The sequence below is a fragment of the Miniopterus natalensis genome, chromosome 11 (assembly GCF_054644295.1).
Source record: "Miniopterus natalensis isolate mMinNat1 chromosome 11, mMinNat1.hap1, whole genome shotgun sequence".
NCBI lineage: Eukaryota > Metazoa > Chordata > Mammalia > Chiroptera > Miniopteridae > Miniopterus > Miniopterus natalensis.
In genome coordinates, this window is record NC_142091.1 from 68,649,967 (window position 1) to 68,673,272 (window position 23,306).

Genomic DNA, 23,306 nt, shown 5'->3' on the forward strand with positions numbered 1-23,306 from the left:
TTTATACTTGGTTTATATAGAATCTAAAGCTATTTGCATCTTTATTGAAAATTTCAGGTACTTAATTTCTATTATGAGTTTGATAGAAGAAGCTCTTACTAGATGTCTTACTGCCACCTTTTTGGAGTCACACGTGTTCTTTCTGGGTCCTTGTCTTGAGTCCTGACCATCAATATCATGTAAGTTCATTCGCATCTACCATGTGAAACCTATGGTAGTGAAATTGGTAGAAACTCCATTTTCCCCCCATTTTTCTATAAATGATAAATGGGAAGATTATACAAACTCTGTTTTATTTGTTTCCTTTTATGACTTGTTTGTAGGTAAGAAAAATATACAGCAGGTCAAGGGCAGGGTTATATTGGAACTCAAGCTTTCCTAGTTCTAACGTACTCCAGTGATGTGATGTTCACGTTATACTAAGGGGCATGGCAGAAAAAAAAAGTGTGCCATTAAGAAACACACTAATATCCCTTCACACCCCAATTTTTTAAATTGATGTTATTTCCAGGTTATGAAACTCTGATTCTGTATTTTAAAATCTGGTTAGATTAACAGGATATTTTATGGCATTAAAAATATTTCATTAAAAAAATATTGCCATCTTCAACAAGTTATTTTCTCTTTTCTTTAGATACAGTTATATTTGGATTCATTGGGCTTCCTAAAGCCTCTGATCTAAAACAGAGACAAGATCTAATTTGTAATATCAGTCTGTGAGGGAAGAGCTTATATACTCATAGAATGAAGATTTTGGTTTTGATTTAGAAATATCCTGAAGATTACATTCCAAACTTACCCATATCTTGACCTCAGTGGACTTCAAGTTCCATGAGAACACAGCTCATATATCCTTCTTGAGGTGTCTAATGCCTAACAGTGTGCCCTGCATGAACAGCATGGTTGTCATTTTAAGCCATTAGATTTTGGTGAGTTGTTCCAGTAGCCATAGGATAGTAATACACTAGATAGCAGAGCATCTGCCATCTCTTACTATTCACCTCCCCTTCTTTACTCTTCTTGACAACACTTATCATTGTATATCAATAGGTGTCTATTTCCTTAATAAAATGTAAGCTCTCTGCACGAATGACATTTTCCTTAGTCACTACTTCATCCCCAGTGTATACAGACACAATAAGGAAGCAGGTTCAAGTTAAATCGCACGGCTATGTTTTGATTGGCCTTAATACTAAACAACAAATGAAAAGATTGTTCTACCTCTTTTCCTGACTCAAGTCTTTACAGAGCACAGTCATTGATCTTCCAAGGGGGGGATCTGAACAGAAGGTAAAGCAAAAAGAGTTTCTATGTTTGAGATTTGAAGGATGGAGTTTGAATACTATGGAAGTCAGTTGCATGAATAAACTGGGTGTGAAAAAACAGGAATAGCTTAGGTATCGGATAAAGAAAAAATTGCTATCACAGATGCCTCTCAGTTTGTAGCTCATAAAAGCAGAGGGCTTGTAAATACCCTATGGTCAAAGGACTCTCACGACACTTATCTGGGTATGAACGTCAGTTTTAACAATTAATAGATTCATGATCTGAGAGTTCCATTATCCTAATTTTATGTTGTGGAAAAATGAGAATCGGTAATAAAAGAATCATCTCTAGTTCCAGTAGAGAGAATCACTATAGTACACAGAAGGCCCACTGCTGAAGTTCATTTCTTTTCTTCATCTTACTACAGGGTAAACCTAAATGTTCCTTGCTATACGGATGCTGGATCATGGAGGAAATCATCACTTATTTTCCATCTGAGTGACATCATTTTGTTCTACAGCTAAAGAGCTAGATAAACCTGCAAGCATGGCAGGCTGGAATCACACAGGGGTGAGAGAATTCCTTCTGGTAGGTTTAACCGAAAATCCTAATCTGCAGATTCCTCTCTTTGTGCTCTTCTCCCTTATTTATTTAATCACTCTGACAGGTAATGGGGGGATGATCATCTTGATCTGGTTCAATGCCCACCTTCACACGCCCATGTACTTCTTTCTTAGCAACCTGTCTTTTTGTGATATCTGCTACTCTACTGTCTTGGCTCCCAAGATGCTGATCAATTTCCTGTCAAAACACAGGTCCAGCACGTTTGCTGGCTGTCTTCTGCAGAGTTTCTTCTTTGCAGTCTATGGAACCACAGAAGGCATCCTCCTGTCTATGATGGCTTATGACCGCTATGCAGCAATAGCCAACCCCTTGCTGTATACAGTCATTATGACCCAAAGGGTTTGTATTGGGATGGTCCTTGTGTCTTACTTGGGTGGGCTCATTAACTCACTGACACACACAATAGGCCTGTTCAAACTTGACTTCTGTGGTCCTAACATTGTGAATCATTATTTCTGTGACATCCCCCCTCTTCTGAAGCTCTCTTGCTCTGATGCACATAACAATGAGATGCTGCTTTTGATATTCTCTGGGGTCATTGGGATGCTTACTCTGATAATCATCGTGCTCTCTTACATCCGCATCATCATTGCCATCCAGAGAATTCACTCAGCAGAGGGGAGGCGCAAAGCCTTCTCCACTTGTGCCTCCCACCTGACCACCGTGACCTTATTCTATGGGTCTGGAACTTTCAGCTACATCCAGCCAAGCTCTCAGTATTCCCTGGACCAGGAGAAGGTCTCTGCTGTGTTTTATACTTTGGTGATCCCCATGCTAAACCCACTTATTTATAGCCTAAGAAACAAGGATGTGAGAGATGCAGCGAAAAGGTCAATGTGGGGGAAAGGAACTTCAGCTTGAGTTGGTCTTGTCTATGGCTTTTTAAGGTGATGTTAACTAGCAAATAGATGATTTCTATATAGTTGTGTCACAGATATATATCCCCAAATAGAAGTACAATCAAGATACCCTCATGCTATATGTGACATGAATGATAGTTAACTATTCTTGCAAGTTTGTGTTTTTCTTGAATCTCTACTGTAAGTTTAAAATATTTCAAAATAAAAAGTTAGGAAAACAGCTCTGCTGGGTGTGGCTCAGCGGTTGAGCATCGACCTAGGATCCAGGAGATCCTGGTTCAATTCAAGGTCAGGGCACATGCCCATGTTTCGAGCTTGGTCCCCACTGGGGGGCATGCAGGAGGCAGCCGATCAATGACTCTCTCATCACTGATGTTTCTATCTCTCTCTCTCCCTCTCCCTTCCTCTCTCTGAAATCAATAAAGACATATTAAAAAAAAAAAGTTAGGAAAACATAGGGAAAAGTGGTTATTAAATAATAGAATATTTTTACTTCTGGTTGGATGGAGTAGCTTGTGATTAAAACATCATTGGTGCAAAAACAACCAGAAAAAAACAGGCAAAATACAGATTTATGTGTTGATAACACAGAGTAGCTATTATGGGAGAATAGAACTGGAATGGTTTAGATCTCAAGAGAGGTATAAATGTGGAGAGATGAACTGACTCTTATCTCACTAATTCAGGGCACTGTTGACAGTGCAGGCCAGTGATGCATAGAGAGTTCAGCAAGCTCTCAGAGGAACCAGTAGAGCTTTTGGCAGATGCTTTGCAGATATTACCACATATAGTTGCATTTTCTTTCAGGGCAGTAGTCGTATTCTGGGCCTAGAGTAGGTCTGGACCCAACACGTAAATAGATATAGGGAAAGACAGACAATGGAAGATAGATAGATGTTAGGTAGATAGATGGATAGATGGATAGATAATAGGTAGATGGACAGGCTTAAATGCTGAACGTTTGGTGCTGTCCCAAACAATACAAATATTAAATATTGTGATCTATCAAATGGAGGTCAAACTGATAGATCTTGTGCCCTTTGAATGTTCTGCAGGAAAGAGAGGACAGTGGAACTGCATGTCAGCAGTTCTGCAGGCTCAAAGAGGAACTGGGTTATACAGAGGCTTAAACACAGCTGTTTCCCACAGGAAATTGGAGGGAAGGGGGTGGAGGGAGAGTGTAAGAAGCTGGTTTGGGCTACAGAGGCAGGTTGGAATCTCCTGCACTCTTGCTGTGCTTAAAGGACACATGTTCCTGCTAGTTGGGTATCAGCAATAAATGTAATGTAGGTTTCCTCCCAACATTTCCCAGACTTTGATCTTGCTTTTAGGCAGGCACAGAAGGGCTAGAATTTTCTTTCCAAAGCACAAGAAGATTCACTCTGTAGAGGTTCAGACTGAGCTGAAAAGACAGTGAAATCTCTCAGGATTTAGCTGCTTGGTTAACTATGTTCCACCAGAGGTAAAGGCCTGGATCAAACACAAAGCAGCTCCTTCAAGGTATTTGCTGTGGTTTGAAGATGTATAAGGCAAGAGGCTAAGTTAATACCTCCAAAAAGTTAAAACTGAATTTTCTGCAGTGTTTAAGGGCTGCAGAGAGAGAGAGAGAGGGAGAGGTCCACCTCTCCACACCTTGGGAACAGGGACAAGTCAGAAAAAAAATGAAATCTAACTCCAATCTCATCCAATCTCTGATTAAGAAGTGAACTAACATTCAGCCTCTCATCCTTTATAGCTTATTAGAGAGCAGGTGAAACCCTCCTCTAAGGAAAGTAATGTCATCTCCTCTTTGCATGAACCTTTTATTCATATGCAAAGGATCAGTAAGTATAAAAGAGAACAAATAATAGCACAAAACATAAGTGGGACCACAGAAGAGCTCCATGCTAGTTTTAGAAAAAGACTTAAAAAAAATACTGTGATTAACGTATTAAAGAAAATAGAGAAAAAAGTTAGAAAAATTGTTCAAGATTTTATATTCCAAGAGGTAATTAAATAAATTTAAACAGAAACGTTCTATTATCTTCTCCTATGAATTTTCTATTTTAGAAACCTCTCTAAGTGTAATGATGCAGGATTTGTATTTTTGTGACGGGATTATTTCACTTAGCGTAATGTTCTCCAGTTTAGCCCGTGTTACCACAAATGTCAGAATTTTCCTCTTTTTTAAGGCTGAATAACACTTTTGTATGAAGATACTGCATTTTCCTTAACCATGTACGTGATGAAGAGCATTTCAGTTGTCTACATATCTTGTCTATTGTTAATAGTGCTGTAGGGGCCATGTAAGTGTTAGTAACTCAGGGTGGGATTTAGGGGGGCTAGGAGCTATTGTCCAGTGGGTATAAAGTTTCTGTTATGCAAGATGAGTAAATTCTAGAGATCTGCTGTATAACATATACAACATATAATGCCCATAGTTTTAAATACTGTAATGTGTACTTAAATATGTGTTAAAAGGTTAGATCTCATATTTAGTGTTGCTAGAACAAGAAAACAAAACAAGGAGACATGAGGAAACTCTGTTACATTACCTGTGCTGACGGTTTGGCAGCTGTATGCATATGTCCCAATTCATCAAATTCTTTGTATCAAATAGGTGCAGTTTTTTGTATATCAATTATATCCATTAAAGCTGTTAACAAAACCAGAAAAAAATGGTATCCTGAGAAAAAAAAATCTACAAAAGCTGACAATAAGAAGTCAAAAGAGGAATTTAGAGCATGTAAAAAAAAGCATAAGACAGGATTAATAATCTCACACACAAGCCAATATAAATTATCTAAACTGAAGCACACAGAGAAAAAAACATTAGAAGATAAAGTGGAGCGTAAGAGACATGCGTGATACAACCAAATGCTGTGAAATACATGTTAGTGTTCCTGGGGGAAAAAAAGAATAGAGATACAATGACTATTTTAAGATAAAGGCACTAATTTTTTTCATAACTGATGAATCATCAACACATATTCAAGAAGGGCAGATAACGCAGAGTTAAAAATGCAGAAAAACCCACACGTAGAGGCTTCATGTTCAAAGAAACAACAGTAAGATGTCGGGTCAACTTTTCAAAGACGTTATAAAATGCGGGGCAAATGAAATTACGTTTTTAAAGTATGAAAGGAAAAGAAAGTAAACATCTAATATTCAATCCTTGGAGGAAAAAAATCTTCAAAAATAAGCAGGAAAAATAAGGACACTATCAACAAGCAAAAGCTGAGAGAATCTTTCAGATTATACAATAAGAAATACCAAAAAGCTTTGAGCATAAAGAAATGATCCCAATGTAAACACAGCACATAATGAAGCAAAACATCCACAAGGGTAAATATGCAAAAAATATTAAAGAATGTGGACTGATTAAGAAGTACAAACTTCAAGTTATAAAATAAGTCATGGGATGTGAAGGACAGCATAAGGAGTAGAGTCAATAATATAATAACTATGTATGTTGAGAGATGGGTAATAGATTTATTGTGGTATGTAAATGTCTAGTCACTATGTTGTAAACTTCACACTAATATAATATTGTATGTCGACTATAATTAAAAATACATTTAAACAAGAATATTTACTGATTAAAGCCACACCAAAAGTATTTTCTAGAGGAATTTTAATGCAGAGAAGCAAAGTACAAGATGAAAATGACATAAATGATAGAAAAGAATAAACTGTTGAAAGTTTTTTCCAGTGTTAGGTGTGGTAAATTACTGATTTTAAAAGGATTCTATTCAGCTAGTTATTCAGATTGACTGTTCTGTGTTTTAAAAAATCAAAATGGAAATTTTAAAATATTTTAAAAAAAATCAAATTGAACAAAGTAAGAAGAAAGACAATAAATAAAAACTGGCCTGGCCAGTGTGGTTCAGTGGTTGAGCATCAACTCATGCCCCAAGAGGTCTTTGGTTCCTGGTCAGGACACATGCCTGGGTTACAGGCTCGATCCCCAGAAGGGATGTGCAGGAGGCAGCCAACTGATTTCTTTTTCATTGGTGTTTCTCTCTCTCTCCCCCTTCCTCTCTCTCTAAAATCAATAAAAACATATTTCAAAAAATAGAACATATAAATTAGAAATTATATAACACAAGGAAAACAGCCATTCTTTTAAAAGAAAAATGAGATGAAACTAGCAAAACTAATCAGAAAAAATGAGAGTAATAAAAGATTACAAATACCATAAATGAAAAGGAAATTACCATTAGAGGTTCTATAACTATTAAAAAGTCCTAAGATGAGATCTTAAATGAAATAAAAAGCTCCGTGAGAAACAAAACCTGTCAAAACAAGTCCAACAGTTAGAATATCTAAATAGTTCTAAATATGTTGAAGATACTGAATATATAATGATGAGACACATCTCGCAACCCCAGTGCACTGTTGGTGGGAATGCAGATTGGTGCAGCCACTCTGCAAAACAATAGAGTTTCCTTAAAAAATTAAAAATGGAACTGCCTTTTGACCCAGTGATCCCACTTCTGAAAATCTATCCTAAGAATCCCGAAACACCAATCAGAAAGAATATATGTACCCCTAGGTTCATAACAGCGTTATTTCCAGAATCCAAGATCTGGAAACAGCCCAAATGCCCATCAGCAGATGAGTGGATAAAAAAGCTGTGGGACATTCACACCCTGGAATACTATGCAGCTGTGAAAAAGGAGCTCTTACCCTTTGCGACAACATGGATGGACCTGGAGAGTATTACGCTAAGCGAAATAAGCCGGTCAGAGAAAGACAAATACCATATGATTGTGCTAATATGTGGAATCTAATTAACAAAATAAACTGAGGAACAAAATGGAACCAGAAACATGGATACATGAAACAGACTGGCCAGCCTGATGGGAGGGTGTGGGAGTGACTGGATAAAGAAGGTGAAGGGATTAGTTAAGGGACATATATGTATACCCCGAGGACAGGGACAATAGTGCGCTGAAGGCCAAGGGAGGGGAAGGCAGGGGTTAGTGGAAGTGGTCATAGGGTGGGAGGGGGAAGGGAGACACCTGCAATAATGTCAACATTAAACAATTTTAAGAAAATAAAACATATCCTGAAAGAAAACTCTGGGTTCACAGGCTTCTCTGGTGATGTATTCCTGATGTGTAGGCCACAAGGAATCTCATTTTAAGATTCTTTCAGAGAGGAAGGAAAGAAAGAAAAACACTAATTTTATGGAACCACTGAAACACTGGTCTCAAAACCTAAGAAGGACATTACAAAGAGAGATAATTATAGGCTAGTGCGCCTTACAGCAGAGGAGCCGAAATTCTAGAGAAAATATTTGTGAATATAACTAGGGGCTTATTCTGGGAAAAGAAGCTGGTTTTGACTGACTTAACAAAGGAAGAACATGATTATCATGAGATGCTGAAAATATTTATAAATTTTAATACCTGATAATGATAAAACTTCAGCAAAATATTTGTAGAATTTAAATACCCACAGCCAACGTTATAATGTTGCTGACTCAATATCCAGCATTACCACACCCACGATTGATTTGGGGTGCAAGATGGGGAGATTCACAATAGCCACTTGTATTTGAAATTATACGGAAGATCCTAGCCAGCACATACAGTCTAGAAAAACATAAAAGAGCATTTTGGTTCATACATGTTTGTGGACATACACACTCGTCTGTAAGTGCAAGTCCTGGGACATAAATCAGGCATGTCTTAAGATTACTGCAAGACAGTTCTCCAAAGTGCCGGCACCGTTTTCATACACCTTAGAAATGCCTGAGCGAAAGTCCTGGACGTTTGTACATACGCTTATTGGCTATTTTGAATGTCTTTCATTACAAAGCCCCTTTTCTAATTATTTTCCTATTTACTTGTCCTATTTGTCTTTTTCTTGATTGCCAGTAACTGTTAATAGATTCTGGATATGAGTGCCTTGTCATATACACAGGCTATGACTGTCTTTCTACATCCTGTGGCTTGTCCTACTAGCTTCTTAACGTGCATTTCCAGGGGCAGAGGCCGTTAATAGATGAAAGAATAAACAGTGTGCTGTAACCATACAATGAAATGTTACTCAGCAATAAAAAACCCAGACCCATGCTTTATGTAACAATGCGGCTACATCTCAAAACATTATTCTGATTGAAAAAATCCCGACAAAAAAGCAGGTAGAATGCATTATCCCAGTGCTACAAAACTCTGCAAAAGCAAATCTCATGGAGAGATATAAATCTGATCAGGAGTTCCTAGGGGCTGGAGGTTAGAGGTAGAGGTTTCTTGGAAACAGAACAAAAGAAAATATTCTATTCTGTATTTTGATTGTGGTAGTAATTGTCCTTGAGTACGTTTCTCAAAACTCGTTAAATGATATACTTAAAATGACCGCAGCTTATAGTATCATAATTGTTCAACTTTTATTTGAAAAAAGATACTTATTTGCTAAAACATAATACTTTAATATAGCATATTAATATAGCTTCTGAATAACATTTTTCACATGAAGACTTCTTTCATGATAAAACTCATTAAATATATGCCAATTTGTTTTTAATAACACTAATACATTTTTCTATATATAAAATTTAATTGCAGCACTATAAGTATTCTAAATATAAATATTTTTACTTAATATCAGTTTTATTGCTAATAAAGCCATTAGGTATTAGTTTGAGGATACATTTGACTATCTAATAAATGGTACGAGGCCATTTTCATAAATATGTGCTTTTAACAATGTATTGCAGATAACTTCAAAGGATTAATAGTCCTATAGAAGATAGAGGACCTGATAGGCACTTTCTGAGTATAATTATTTTCTTTTCAACTGTTTTTAAAGACATTTATAAGGGTTTTTTTTGGTGTATGTTGTTGTGTTTTTTTGTGTTTTTTTTTTTGGTATAATTTTTTTGTACTTAATTTACAATTTCCTAGGAGAAAATAAGTATTAATCTGAGAAATTTAATCTCTTTACATTCTTTGCATATATTTCTTACATAATTCTTTATATAGAGACTGGAAATAAATGGTGTGTTTTAAAAGAAACAGAATGTATCAGATACTTGCAATGTACTAGGCCTTCTAAAATAATAGATTATCTTTTGGCCTAACTTACCCTTAGAATATCAGCTAATCCCTACTCCTATCACCTGCCTCATCAGCTTTTAATTTAGGCATTTAGGAATTTTGCATTTAAGAAGGAAAAATTTAAGTAGAATAAAGAACAAAAAACATTTCTTGTTTAAATCCATACCTGCAGGGTGTGAAAGCAAGAGCGAGGTGATTAAAACACAATTATCTCAGAAAATAGGCTTGGATGAAACACTCAGTTTTATATTTTCTTAGTTCAAATGGGAATAAGGTCCCTGGAGTTCATCTTCTGATTAAAAGGATATACTGAGAGAACAGTGTGAAATATTGCTACCAGAAGCTCTCATAATTTATTTTAAGGTAAAGGCAAAAAACACCCAGATCTTCTATCAGTGATGTAAGCTGGACGGAAGTAAACATTCGAGAGATGGGCCAGGTTTGTTTCAAGGCAGACTTTGAAAGAGCAGTAGTTTTGATTTTCTTTGAAGCCATTCTCATAATTCAAGGAAATGAAAGAACAGAATTGCTTTTTATCAGGTCTTACTCTACTACCTGAAATTCTACTTATGTTTGAATTTGGGGGTGGGGGGTGGGGGTGGTGGTGTGTGTGTGTGTGTGACAAGTAGGCCCAGATAACGTGTTCTGAAAAGCTCCCCTTGCTAAAGCACTAAGCAGGCATCACTTTCAATCGTATTGCATTTTTTTCAGAGATCATATATTCTGTTTTTTCCCCCCTCTCCTTGCCCCACATATTCTTCTACTTATCATAACAATCAAAAAATTAAGTGCCTTAAGGGAGTCATTAAATTCTTGAGAATTTCCTAAATCCCTCAAGAAACAGAGGAACTTTAAATAATACATTCAGTATATCCTTTTAATCAGAAGATGAACTCCAGGGACCTTATTCCCATTTGAACTAAGAAAATATAAAACTGAATGTTTCATCCAAGCCTGTTTTCTGAGATGATTGTGTTTTAATCACCTCGCTCTTGCTTTCACACCCTGCAGGCTTTGCCTTTGCTTCTCACATAATAAGGGAGAAATTGGAATTTCAATCCTACTACCTACAACTTCTGTCATTTACCTAATTTATGAATCACTAAAGGTCAGACAAATTGAACTATTATTTTTGTTTTGTTTTTGTTTGGGGGGTAATGTAGAGAAATAAACCGTGGCAATGAGTGATCATGAGATTCCTACATGAGCTAAGGTGTTGGACATTTTTTCTTCCATTGGTAAGTTAAATTCACTTATTTGAATATCCCATATACATACATATCCTGCAAATCAGTTAAAAGTACAAAAAATATGGAAAGAAGAAAAAAACTGATGTTCAGATTTTAATCAGAGAAACACTTCAAATTATAGGGGTGGGAGCAATTTGCAATTTGGCCGCTTTTCCTACTCCATACCCTACACTTAAATTTCATTTTTTCCATTAACATCAAAATTGTTATGCAATTTCTTTCTTTTTCTTTTTCTTTTTCTTTTTTTAATCCTTACCGGAGGATATTTTTCCCATTGCTTTTCCAGGGGGAGTGGAAGGGGGAGAGAAAAAGAGAAATATCAATGTGAGAGACACATCAGTTGGTTGCCTCCCGCATGTGCCCTGACCTGGAGTCGAACCGGCAACCTTTTGGTGTTTGGGATGACGCCCCAACCAACGGTGCCACCCAGCCAGGGCCACAGGACAGTTTATTCTTACATCTTGATATATTTGAAGTTACTCCTATTAAATCCGAAACGAGAAGTTGAAAAAAGTGTCGTGGTACCATAGATTAAAATTTCAACTTTTATTATTATGCTTTACAAGCTGGATTCCTTTACCTATTTTAGAATGAAATTCACTCATTTTTTTTTTTCCCCTTCACACTACGACCAGCACTTTGAATGCATCCTGAAGCTAAAACCCTAGTGTTTTCATTTTTCCTCATGGAATTTCCTGATGAGACAGGCAAATAAACAGTGATTGAAAAGACTAAAGACTTTCTAGTTAAAAATTTCTAATTTAATAACTAAAAAAAAAACAAACCACAGAGCAGAGCAATCAATGAACACACGTCACACAGCTCGTGGGGGCTGCTAAGTAGCCTGGCGAGGGCGGAACGATCATTCTCAGCCTATTCCAGCCTTGGCATCGGCAGGGTCCCGGGAGCAAGCGCATGGCCCTTGTCAATGTTACGCTGGTTACCGAGTTCATCCTGCTGGGGCTGACGGATCGTGCCGAGCTGAAGGCGGCCCTCTTCCTGCTGTTCCTGCTCGTCTACGCCGTTTCTTTGGTGGGGAACCTGGGGATGGTCCTCCTAATCCGCATCAGTCCCCAGCTGCAGACGCCCATGTACCATCTCCTCAGCTCCCTGTCCCTGGTTGACGCCTGCTACTCCTCCGTCTTTGCTCCCAAAATGCTGCTCAACTTCTTTGTCGAACGAGACAGGATCTCATTTTGGGCGTGCATTGTGCAGTACTTTTTATTCGTGTCACTCCTTACCACCGAGGGCTTCTTGCTGGCAGCCATGGCGTATGACCGCTACGTGGCCATCGCGAGCCCTTTACTTTATACAGTGGCGATGACCAGAACGGTTTGCGTTGCCCTGGTCGTCGCGTCATGCGCGGGAGGTTTGATCAACTCGCTGACACACACAATGGGCTTGATGAAACTGTCTTTCTGTGGCCCCAATGTCATCAGCCACTTCTTCTGCGACCTTCCGCCACTGTTGAAGCTGTCCTGCTCCGACACGTCCATGAACGAGCTGTTGCTTTTGATCTTCTCTGGCGTTATTGCCATGATCACCTTCTTGACGGTCATGACCTCCTACTCCTTCATTGTCGCCGCCATCCTGAGGATCCGCTCGGCCGCGGGTAGACGCAAGGCCTTCTCCACATGCGCGTCCCACCTCACAGCGGTGACTTTATTCTACGGCTCCATAAGCTTTAGTTACATTCAACCAAGCTCCCAATATTCCTTAGAACAAGAAAAGGTGGTGTCTGTGCTTTATACCCTCGTGATTCCTATGTTAAACCCACTGATTTATAGCCTGAGAAACAAGGAGGTGAAGGGTGCTGTGAAAAGGGCTATACAAATGAAATATTTTCCTTGTTAATTTTATACCACACGACCCCTAAAATAACGTACAAACAAGTGCTTTGGATAATGATATCTATATGAATTTATTAAAACTTTGATCCCAAAGGATTCTTAGAGTTTATCTAACTGGAACCCTCTGTTTTACAGTGGGGGAAAAAGGCCGAGGAGAATCCATGTTATAGTACCTACGGCTGGTTATTGTGTAAACTAAGCTAAAAACCATAGGAAGGTCTAGGTTCGTTATCTCTGGACAATTGTTGACATTTTAATTCTTGCATATTGGTAGAAATAAACATATACATATAGCTATATAGACACAAAAACACACAGATACTGACATAAAATTCATAAATAGTAAAATATCTCTTAACTTGGTCTCTTTGTTGCACAGAAAAAAATAAAATGCTTTTCAAAAGCAAAATGTATCTGTACTTGAGTTGTCCAATAAAACAAACAGATCCATGTTCCTGAAATTATCTTGGGCTATTTATAGTCAGATAGTCTTCAAAAGAAATACACACATTCAAAAATAATCAGAAAGAGAACTTAACTTAGTCCTAGACTCCCTGAGCCCTCACAGTGGTTAGTCTAAACCATTTCCTTATTCTAGACCCAGTTTCCATTACTACACATGGAACTGAACAGGATGGAATGAGAGTTTTATTACTACTTCACACGGAAAGGCCACTAAGACTCAGAGGAAACGTACCCTGAAGAATTTAAGAAAGGATGCCTCCATGATAATCAGGGAATCATTAATAATCAGACCCACTTCCCCCTTTTCTTTAAGGATCTTCCGACATATTCTTCAGACATTAAACAGAAAATTTCCTGAAGGATTGCTAGGTAGGGAAAACACGTGAAGCCAATTGTTTCCCCTTTGATGCCAATCATATGTACAGGTGCATCACAGTAAAATCAGCCCATAACTACAGAGTGTTTCACAGTGATCTCTTTCCCCGAAGGTGCTATCAAATGTCCTATCTGGAAAACAACACTATTCTAGAGAATATCTTCATTTATAAATAAAATTAAGTTGAATTTTTGGAGTTTGTTTTAAATACTGAAATAATCACCAAACCATATGTGGAACGTAATGAACAGAATGAACTAGCAAGCAAAATAGAGGCAGGCTCGTGGAGAGAGCAGGCTGACCCTAATTTGATATTGAATACTCTCTAAAAATAATCTCATCTGCCATGATTCATCTCTTTTACTTTACCCAAATACTTACTGGATTAGTTATTGTTGATTCTGTTTCCTAAATAACCTTGAAATAAGTTTCCTCTTCTTTTGTTATCATCTTTGTGTTACTGGGACACCCTTGCGGGGCTTGGCTGCCTGTCGCTGTGTCCAGTTCAGCGGAGGGGGGGTGGGGGGTGAAACCTGTAAGGCCTTTATTGAGAAGGCTGCTGACCGAGAAGACAGGGGGCCCCCAAGCATCCAAAACCTGTCTCAGGAGTGGCCTGAAGGACAGGACTGTATAGGGAATGGGGTAAACTGAGGCTGGGAATGGAATACAGCTATTGTGCAGCCTGGAGGTCCACAGGCGTCAGCTGTTGTTTTGGTCATCAGGCGATGTCTCGATGATTTCTTGAGTCCTGGGTGGCTTGGTCTGACCACGCCTGTTCAATGCCACATTGGCCACAGCTGCGTCTCCTCCTTAACTGCTTTGTCTGGGATCAAGGGGAGTATAGGGCCTAAAGGCCTAGGAGAAAGACACTTAAGGAAAAAGAAACTTAAATCCCCGCTCACCTAAGTATATGTGATCTACAATTTATAAGTAATATAATTATATCTCAGATTAATTCAGGTGCTCAGTCTTTGGACATTATAAATGCCCCTATCACTCCCCCTCTGATTAGGTAAATTAGTTGGTATCTATCAACCTCCTACTATACTAAATCTTATTCTTAAATCTGTCATATTGCTGTAGGGCTAAAATCTTTGCTTCTGCCGCACAGCGCCTGTCCGGCTTGGGGCGGATAAACCGGCAGAGGCTGGAGAAGAGAGGCACACATTGTAGACAACAACGCGAAATAAGACAAATGAATATGAAGAGTAAAAAGACCAGGAATGCTTCCTTTATCCCAGTCCGGCTGGGTAAGCAAGTGGTCATGACAGTGAGCTCCTTAGTAACAGTGACATGGGAAAGAGTGTCTTTGACTTTCTGTAGCTTATGCTCTATGAGTCCAGAGTTATCAGTTAGAATAAAACAGCGCCTACCCTTAAAATCTTCACACCCCTGATTGTGCCTGAGTAATAGGTAATCAGTGGTGGCTGGATTTTCTAGGATGGCTTCTCTTATTGCCCTAGTTCCTGACCCATCGCCGCTATAGCTTGGGAGGTAGAATTTAGAGCTTTTGCCATGGCATAAGTCAAATTAGTAATTCAGCATTCAATAGTCCGACCATCACTGGAGCAACAAATACAGTCACAGACATAGATTCAGCCTGGCTGAACAGACGGACTTCACCATCGCAGTTCTCCTCTAGTGGGAGCTCAGGGCACACTCACTGAGGATGAGGCATCTGTGGCAATATTACAGTCAAGCGTCCAATGGTGCAAGGCCTCCAGCACTACTCATAGGTACACAAGATATGCTGATAAACCACAGAGCAGGAAACAGCCGGGGGGAGGCAAACATGCCCATTTCCAGAAGATATAGAGGCGTTTTCCTTTGAACAGTTCAACTGCTGCTGGTTTTTCAAAGACAGTTTCCTGGACATCCTGTAAAGTATACACACTCTCCTATAGGACCCCCCCCCCCCCCACCGCTACTTTAATAGAAAACATAGTACAATCCCTTTCAACAACAGGGCAATTGGAAGCATCTGGTCCCAATGCAGACGAGTCTCCTGGCATAGCTTTGGCTCTAGACCTTTCCTGAGGCCAGGTGTTATCTCTACAGAGGAAAGGTCAGGGGGTCCAAACCGCAGGACCAGTGATATGCTAAGACAGGCCCTCCAGGCGGGGAGGCCCCACCCTACCCTACAATTGTTCCTTGCTAGGCACCTGGGGCTTTCCACCCTGATGACCTTCTGTACCTGGCCCCTTGTCACTGCTCGGCTCATGTCTGTCTGACTGCCTACTGTACCCCTTCAAGGATCTTGGCTCTGAATTATTTCAGAGAAGAGGGGCGCAGTCTCTTCTTATAGCTAGTTCTTGCTGAAGAGGGGTGAAGTTTTCAGTCAGAGCCAAGCGATCCTTGCTCAGAGGGACAGTGAGGCCTGGCCACAAAGGGAGGTGGCTGTGGTATCTAGAGGTGGTTTTCCCTGAGTACGAGTAGGGCTTGTAACCTGGTGGACACAAACTGTGTTATAAATTTTAGTATTATTGGGGCAAAGCTAGAACAACAAGAATTATGACAAATGGCCTGGTAGAAGGAAAAACAAAACATTCCAGTTCTAATGTTTACCTACTGAAACCATTTTCCCATCTAAAGTCACCCTCATTTCATTAAAGAGCCAAATTAAGACCAATCTCTTTATTATTCAGTTTCAATTTGGCCTGTTTGTATAAACCCAATAAGAATAGCACTTGACCATATAGGCTTTTTAAAATCTGCTTTGCTGGAATCTCATGATTGAGCTTTAATTAGCCCCTCAAGGGCAAGAAGCCGGCTACCTCGTTGCCATCAGGTTTTGCCTGCAATACGTATAGACTCAGGTGAATTCCTCAAGTTCTTGAGGTCCCCAAAATGTCTTGAGGTTCTTTCCTTGCCATCTCCCAGGAAAGCAGCCTTCGTCCCTCTCATGGAAAGAGAGCCATGAACCATGTGACCAAGCAAGGTACCAGGCTTTCTCCAAGGGACTCTTATTGGCTTCAGAGTCAGCCTTCATTTTCTTGAGGCTTCCTGGCGACTTGCAGAGTCCAGGCATGTCTCTCTCAAATATGACATTACAGTCCAAGTCTTGGTTAATAAAACCACAATTGAAAACTGGTCTTATTGAATTCATGCAAAGAAATGTATTGCCAGGACTCACTCATTAAGAAATTGCTAAATTCCGGAGGGATCAAGTAGGGAGAAAAATATAATTTACCTAATTGCTTTAAAAAAAAGAAATAAGTTTCCTTATGCCTGAAAAACAGAAAGATTAGAAATCAGAAATACTTTTAATAAAGTTACAAAAACAATAATTATTTTCAGTTCATTCAGTCCCATAATCAATTTTTGTTTCTCCTGATTTTTCTTGCCAGTACTTCTATAAATCCAGATACTCTGTAGAGTTCCAATAATTCTCACTCAGTTCAAAGGGGATGTAATTTAAAATAAAAGTCAGAGCCCTTTCCTTGGATCCCTCAGAAGACATGGCATTTCTGCAAATGCATTACAACAAAACAGTGACTGTCTCTATATAACAAGAAGAAATTTAAAATGACACAGTTATGGATTTGATTATAATGCAATTGACATGGAATCCTGTCCTTTCTGCAAAACACAATATTCCAGAATAACAAAGTTATAAATGAAAGTATATCAGAATTGATAGACTCCTGGAGATTTTTACATCTATTTGGAGAACATGTATATATAAATAGAATATAGTTATTATATTTTTATTTGACAAAGCTTCCATGTACCTTAAGTATAAGCTTTTCCTTCACAAGGAGAGAAAACAAAGTCCTTGAGGCATTCTAGGGCCTATTGGTGCGACCTAAAGCCAATTCTGGGTCAAGAAAAAGTTTCCTAAAATTCAAACCCTGGGAAGGTTGTCAAACTTATTTGACCAAAAGATCCTATATCATTATTATTATTACAAACAGTATTAGAGTATTTATTTATCCAAAGTGACACGAGATATTAAACACAAACATAGGCTAGTAAAATTTCAGTTCCCATGTTAAGAAGATGGCTTTTTTAAAGTAATAAAGTACCTGATTAATATAACATAATATATAACCAAGTACAGGAAAGACTTTTCCGCTTTTAACAGGCTAGTAAAGGGCTAAACAAATTCTGTATTAGTTCACTTTAGAGTCATTTATCTAATTAAATTTATTATTCAGATTACCTATAATTTCCTCTTAAGATTTCTCTTTACAACCCTCCTACAACTTTCACAAACTTCTTACCCATTCAGAAATAGAGTAACTGACTTTCCTTTTTCCTTTAAAATGATCTCTATACCTCATGCCTCCTTTTACTAAAACTATACAATTTCTTTCTAGTTAATTAGGATTCTTAACTCTTAGAAACCTTAATTTTTAGGTGACAGGTAATTAATTAACATTCCTCAGGTTAGAAATACATTCACATTTTTTAAAGATATATTTCAAATAAAATGCAAGACAGATTCATTAACAGACTCAAATTCATCCTCTAAATTCTCTGTAATAAGAAGCCAAAAGTAGGCAACTCAGATTAACAATTCAGAATCCTGTTATTTCAAAATATCTAGATATTTAATAATTTTTATTATTTAAACCAGCAAAACTCCAGTTGTAAGATCCCAAAGACTTTGGAAAACTGTTTAGATATACATAATTATTACTGAAAAGCCTTATAAAGACCCTTCATTTTAGTTAAATCTAGCTTTTATGTCTTAACAACCTTATGAGATTTTAAAACCAATTATTATTTCCCAAGGCATTTTCTTGGCAAATTTTGTAACTCCTGGGCCTCAGGCGGCCTTAAAGTGAAAATATCTTTTTTTTTCTCTTTACAGAGTGAGTGTGGCCCCTCCCTCTGCCCGAGGGCATTTCAGCAGCTCTTGCCCTACTGGGAGAAAAACTTGGGGGGTTTAAAAGATTTATTTCCCATATTTTTCTTTCTGAGTAGAATATAATATGAAATCTTGTACATAAGAAGAGACCTTATCCTATTTTAAAACAGAAACAAAACAACTGCTAAAGTAAATGAGTGAGTGCTCTCCAAAGGAGGGGCTGGGACCACAGCCTTAGCATCTTTCTCTCGAACCCAGTGCAGCAAAAGACCTTCCGTCCAAGCAGAGCGAAGCCCAGACAGCAGACAGGATTCCCAGTGTCCACGAATGGCACAGAGCAGACCAAGTCCCTCAAAAGACAAAAGCAAGCAAAGGACATCTGCAACCAAAGTCACATTGCAGCCAGCCAGACAAAACTCCCGCTAGTTAAGCGTTTCGGGCCCCTGATGCCTTGAGAGGAGAGCAGGGCCGCAAGCTCCCTCAATCGCCTCCTCCCTGGGCTCAGCCCCAACAAGCAGCTGGGGAGTCCAGCAAAGCGGGGTATGCTCCCATCTTTAACCACATTCTAAGCAAGATTACAGGCAAGGCACACAAGGCAAAACGACCCTAATACACGATATTTTCAAACACACGCCACAGACAGACAACATGCAGCAGTCAGACAAGCACTTGCGGCTTCCCCGCACAGCCAGACAGCACCAGGCCGGATGCCTGCACCGCGCAGGGCCGCGTCTGGGCCCCAGGCTGATCAGGCTGGGGTGCGAGACCAGGCAGGGACCCAGAGAGGCCGCCTGCAACCAGGAGCTGGCCAAGCTCACCCCAGGTGGGGTCAACAGCAGGCTGCAGACAACAGGTGCCCTCCTTCCAGGGTTACAGAGCCTAAGGGGGTGGGTCAGCCAGAATGCTGATCCGGGGGGCTGCCGGGTGGGGTTGCCATGCCTTTCCCGTGCTTTTCGAGTTCTACAACCCCCCCAAACCACACACAGAAGGTGCCTTAAGTATGCCAGCCTGGCCTATGGTGCCCGGGTGGCACAGGTCAGATGGGGGCAGGCGCGCAGACAGAGCCGAGCCAAGCAGCAGCAGGTGGCGGGGAGCTCGGGGCGCCTCAGGAAGGTCCCCCCGTTACACGGCGGCTCACCTTAGGGCTCAGAGGAGGGTCCCGGCGGGCTCGGGCTGCCTGTCGCTGTGTCCAGTTTAGGAGGCCGGGGTGAATCCTGTAAGGCGTTTATTGAGAAGGCCGCCGACCGAGAAGACGGGGCACACGAGCATCCAAAACCTGTCTCAGGAGTGGCCTGAGGGACAGGGCTGTGTGCCGCAGACGGGGGCTGGGAACGGACGCAGCTATTGTGCAGCCCCAGGGCCCACAGGCCTTAGCTGCTGTTCCTGGTCGCCTGGGGATGTCTCAATATGGTGATATCTTGAGTCCTGGTTGGATCGGCCTGACCACGCGGGTTCAATGACACATTGGCCACAGCTGCGTCGCCCCCTTAACGGCTTTGTCCGGAGTCAAGGGGAGTACAGGGCGTAAAGGCCTAGGAGAAAGACACTTAAGGAAAAAGAAACTTAAATCCCCGCTCACCTAAGTATATGTGCTCTACAATTTTATAAGTGATATAATTACATCTCAGATTAATTCAGGCGCTCGATCTTTGGACATTGTAAGTGCCCCATCAATTGCTGCTGCCTCAGCTCAGATCTGCATTTTCTTTACTCCTAACTCTTCACAGAGCCTCCTAACGCCTTCCATTGCTGCCTTCCTGGTTCCCCTTTGGAGCATCTCCATTTTTACAATCATGATGCTTTTTGTAGTGCCACGTATTTTCTCTCCTACAATAAGAAATCCAAATCCTTTGGGCTGCTTATACTTTTATTTAGATTTTACATCCACTCCTGTTGCCTTTCCATTCTCTAGCCACATACTATGGATTCTGTATGTAGTAAGTGGTTTTAAATTTGAAAATCAAACACACAAAATTAAAAAATAATCTGTTATTTTTAATTAAGTAGAAATTTTAAAAATCAACTTTCCTATCTATATAATGTACCACAATAGAAATAATTAATATCGCTACACACAGGTTAAAAATAAAGTGGCACTCAGATGGATAATGCAAATATGAAATTCCTGTGTTATTAGACAAAAAGTAAATAAAACAAGGACTTGGTACTAGATGCTCAAGAAAAAAACACCAAATTCAAAATGATATAAAATGATAAAACTTAGGAAACAATTAATGAATTAAAAATAAGAAATCATTGAACAACATTTATCCAAAATGCAAATAGAGCAATTCTTTTATCAGTCAAAGAAGAAAGGAAATATAAAAATAATAGTAGGATAATCTAGGAGAGAAAGAGAAAAAATGATATAAAATTTATAGTTAAAACTGTGATGAGCTAAGAAATGAAATTATATGATCATGAAGCCAAAAGAGATTTAAAACCTCTGGCCAGAATCTGATTTGGGCCATGACGATAAGTGATACAAGGACAGCCCTGTGATCATAAATAACTGCAATGGGTTTCAACACTGGGAAAACATTCAGCAAAAAGACTTGCTCCTGTTAATTTTGCAATTACCATGGCTATTGAGGTGGTGTTGACATTGAAAGTCACCCCTTGTCTCTCCTTTGCCTTAACTCCCAAGGTTACCTACTGTCAAGCAGTTTCACGCTGGTTTTTAAATTTCTAAATAAGCCTGTCTTAGCAGCACTAAATTTTTGTGAACAGAAGAATTGGCCTTTCACAAATTCATCAAAGATGTAACACATGCAAAGGTAGCTCCTTTATCCACATCAACAAATTATCTTCTGAAATTCTGAAGTATAAAGAGACTTTCATGTAAGAGCCACTTTTAAATCGACCTGGAAATCGATCTCATTATCATGAATTAATGCAAGATTCACAACAATGCTTTAATCATACTCTCAGTCTACCTCTTTTCAGATTATTCCTTTGCCTCTACATCTCGGACAAATAATTCTCAATAAAATATTTGTTTTTTTTTACACTTAAATTTTTCCATTCATATTTAAGAAAACATTTGACTTAATTATATACAGAGTATACTAAAATAGTGAAACAAAATATTGCTACTTAGATAAATTAGGTGATTGTCAAACCAGAAGGGGGAGCCTACACCCTGTTTTCCTTGTGATGCCTTAAAATAGCTCGCAGCTGATGAACATATTTACGGGGAAGTTAGTTATGGGGCAGAGGTCAATTCAAAATACAAAAAATTGTGGCTTTTATCAAAGGCTAATGTAACATTGGTAATGGCGTGTTAGAAATTTTGGTGATAAAATGAGGGTTGGATGCTAAATATAGAGTATAATAATAATTATGCAAATCTTTGGATACACAAATAAGTATTAATGACAAAATAATTGGAAGAAATTCATCAAAATGCTATAACATTATTAACTTGTTCTCATTTTGTTCGTTGAATTTTGTTGCACTCTAATTTTTTTCTAATGAACATACTTTATTCCTAGGATAGTATCAAACTTTAATCATAAAAACGTTTCCTTGTGGAAAATGTAATAATCCATCCTGGATGGCCCAGCCATAGAGGGTCAGGAAAGGAGGCCAAAGCAGGCTCTCTCCGTGTGGCATCTGGGGAAAAGGAACTGCTTCCTCAAAACATACCTGCCTTAGTCCCTGAGCGTCTGTCCTTGGAACAAGCCAAACACCCTTCCTTGGAAACCCGTCTCCAGGGATGACCCGTAGGTGTTGCGTCATCCTCAGTCCCAGGATATGAGGCGCCCTGGAGGCGAGACGAACTCGCTCTGCCCCGCTCATGCTCCAGCAGCTCCCCGCTGCTCCTTTAGAGCTGCCTTCCCGCGACTGTGCCATTGGACCCGGGCCTTAGCAGAATTTCTGTTGCTTTTTTTACCTGAGAATAAAAAAAGATGAATGCACGAAAATTTACGAAGGACTTAAAGAAAGAACACATTCCGGAAAGTTTTGACTCAAATGGTTTTCATATTTTGTGAGAAAAACTTGAAGTTGACAAATTGCTAGACAGATGAGATTGGAAGAAAGGTTTTGTTTTGTTTTCCCACTGCATTTGGCTCTTGGTAAGTCTTACTCTCAAAATGAGAAACTTTTGGTTAGAATCAAATATAATGGGGGCATTTTCAGAAAAGTATGCATACACACACACACACCAAGACCTCACCTAGGGAAGGTCAGGGTTTGTGAAACCCAAAGTATAGAGTTGATGGATTTATGGTCTACAGGCAAGGTCTATCTTTTAGAAATATAATTTTGGGGGGAAATCTGAGTTTGAAAGGTCAAACTAAGAAATCATATCTTTTGGAAATTAATAATACTAATATGTAGTCTATAATTTTCATCCGCAAGTTTAAAATTTATTGGTGATTACTATTAAATAATTTTGAAAACCAAAGGACAGTAAATGATTCATTGAAACTATTTTTCTATCATTACTTATGATATATCTAGTATTTTCCCCCAGGTTTCCTCCAATTATTAACAGGAATAGAGTATACTAAGCATGTTCTCTGGAGTCAATCTATCTTAGTAGAATGACAGAGCCAACATTTACTAGCTCTGACTGAATAAGTGACTTAAACTGTCTGTGCCCTTTTTCTCATTTACAAAACATGGCTAATAGTACCACGTGTGGTATAATATTATCATGTGGAATAGACATATGAATAAAGGGAAGCATTTAGAACACTCTAAGGTTCATTCTAATTATATAATATGTTGATTTTTATTACATCATTCC

At 39.1% G+C, this 23,306-nt stretch overlaps 2 protein-coding genes across 2 annotated transcripts; both read left to right on the forward strand.

Annotated features, from left to right (window-relative positions):
• The first annotated feature begins 1,812 nt into the window (after window positions 1–1,812).
• Window positions 1,813–2,751, forward strand: LOC107545718 (olfactory receptor 5J3-like). The gene has a single exon (XM_016223897.2). The coding sequence runs from the start codon at window positions 1,813–1,815 to the stop codon at window positions 2,749–2,751; it is 939 nt and encodes a 312-aa protein (XP_016079383.2).
• Window positions 2,752–11,961: 9,210 nt separating this feature from the next.
• Window positions 11,962–12,900, forward strand: LOC107545717 (olfactory receptor 5J3-like). Its single transcript, XM_016223896.2, has one exon. It carries the CDS (start codon window positions 11,962–11,964, stop codon window positions 12,898–12,900), a length of 939 nt encoding a protein of 312 aa, XP_016079382.1.
• Window positions 12,901–23,306: the final 10,406 nt, after the last annotated feature.

What these genes read in the sequence shown, in the direction of transcription:
- LOC107545718 (XM_016223897.2), top strand. Translation starts at nt 1,813, where the DNA reads ATGGCAGGCTGGAATCACACAGGGGTGAGAGAATTCCTTCTGGTAGGT.
- LOC107545717 (XM_016223896.2), top strand. Translation starts at nt 11,962, where the DNA reads ATGGCCCTTGTCAATGTTACGCTGGTTACCGAGTTCATCCTGCTGGGG.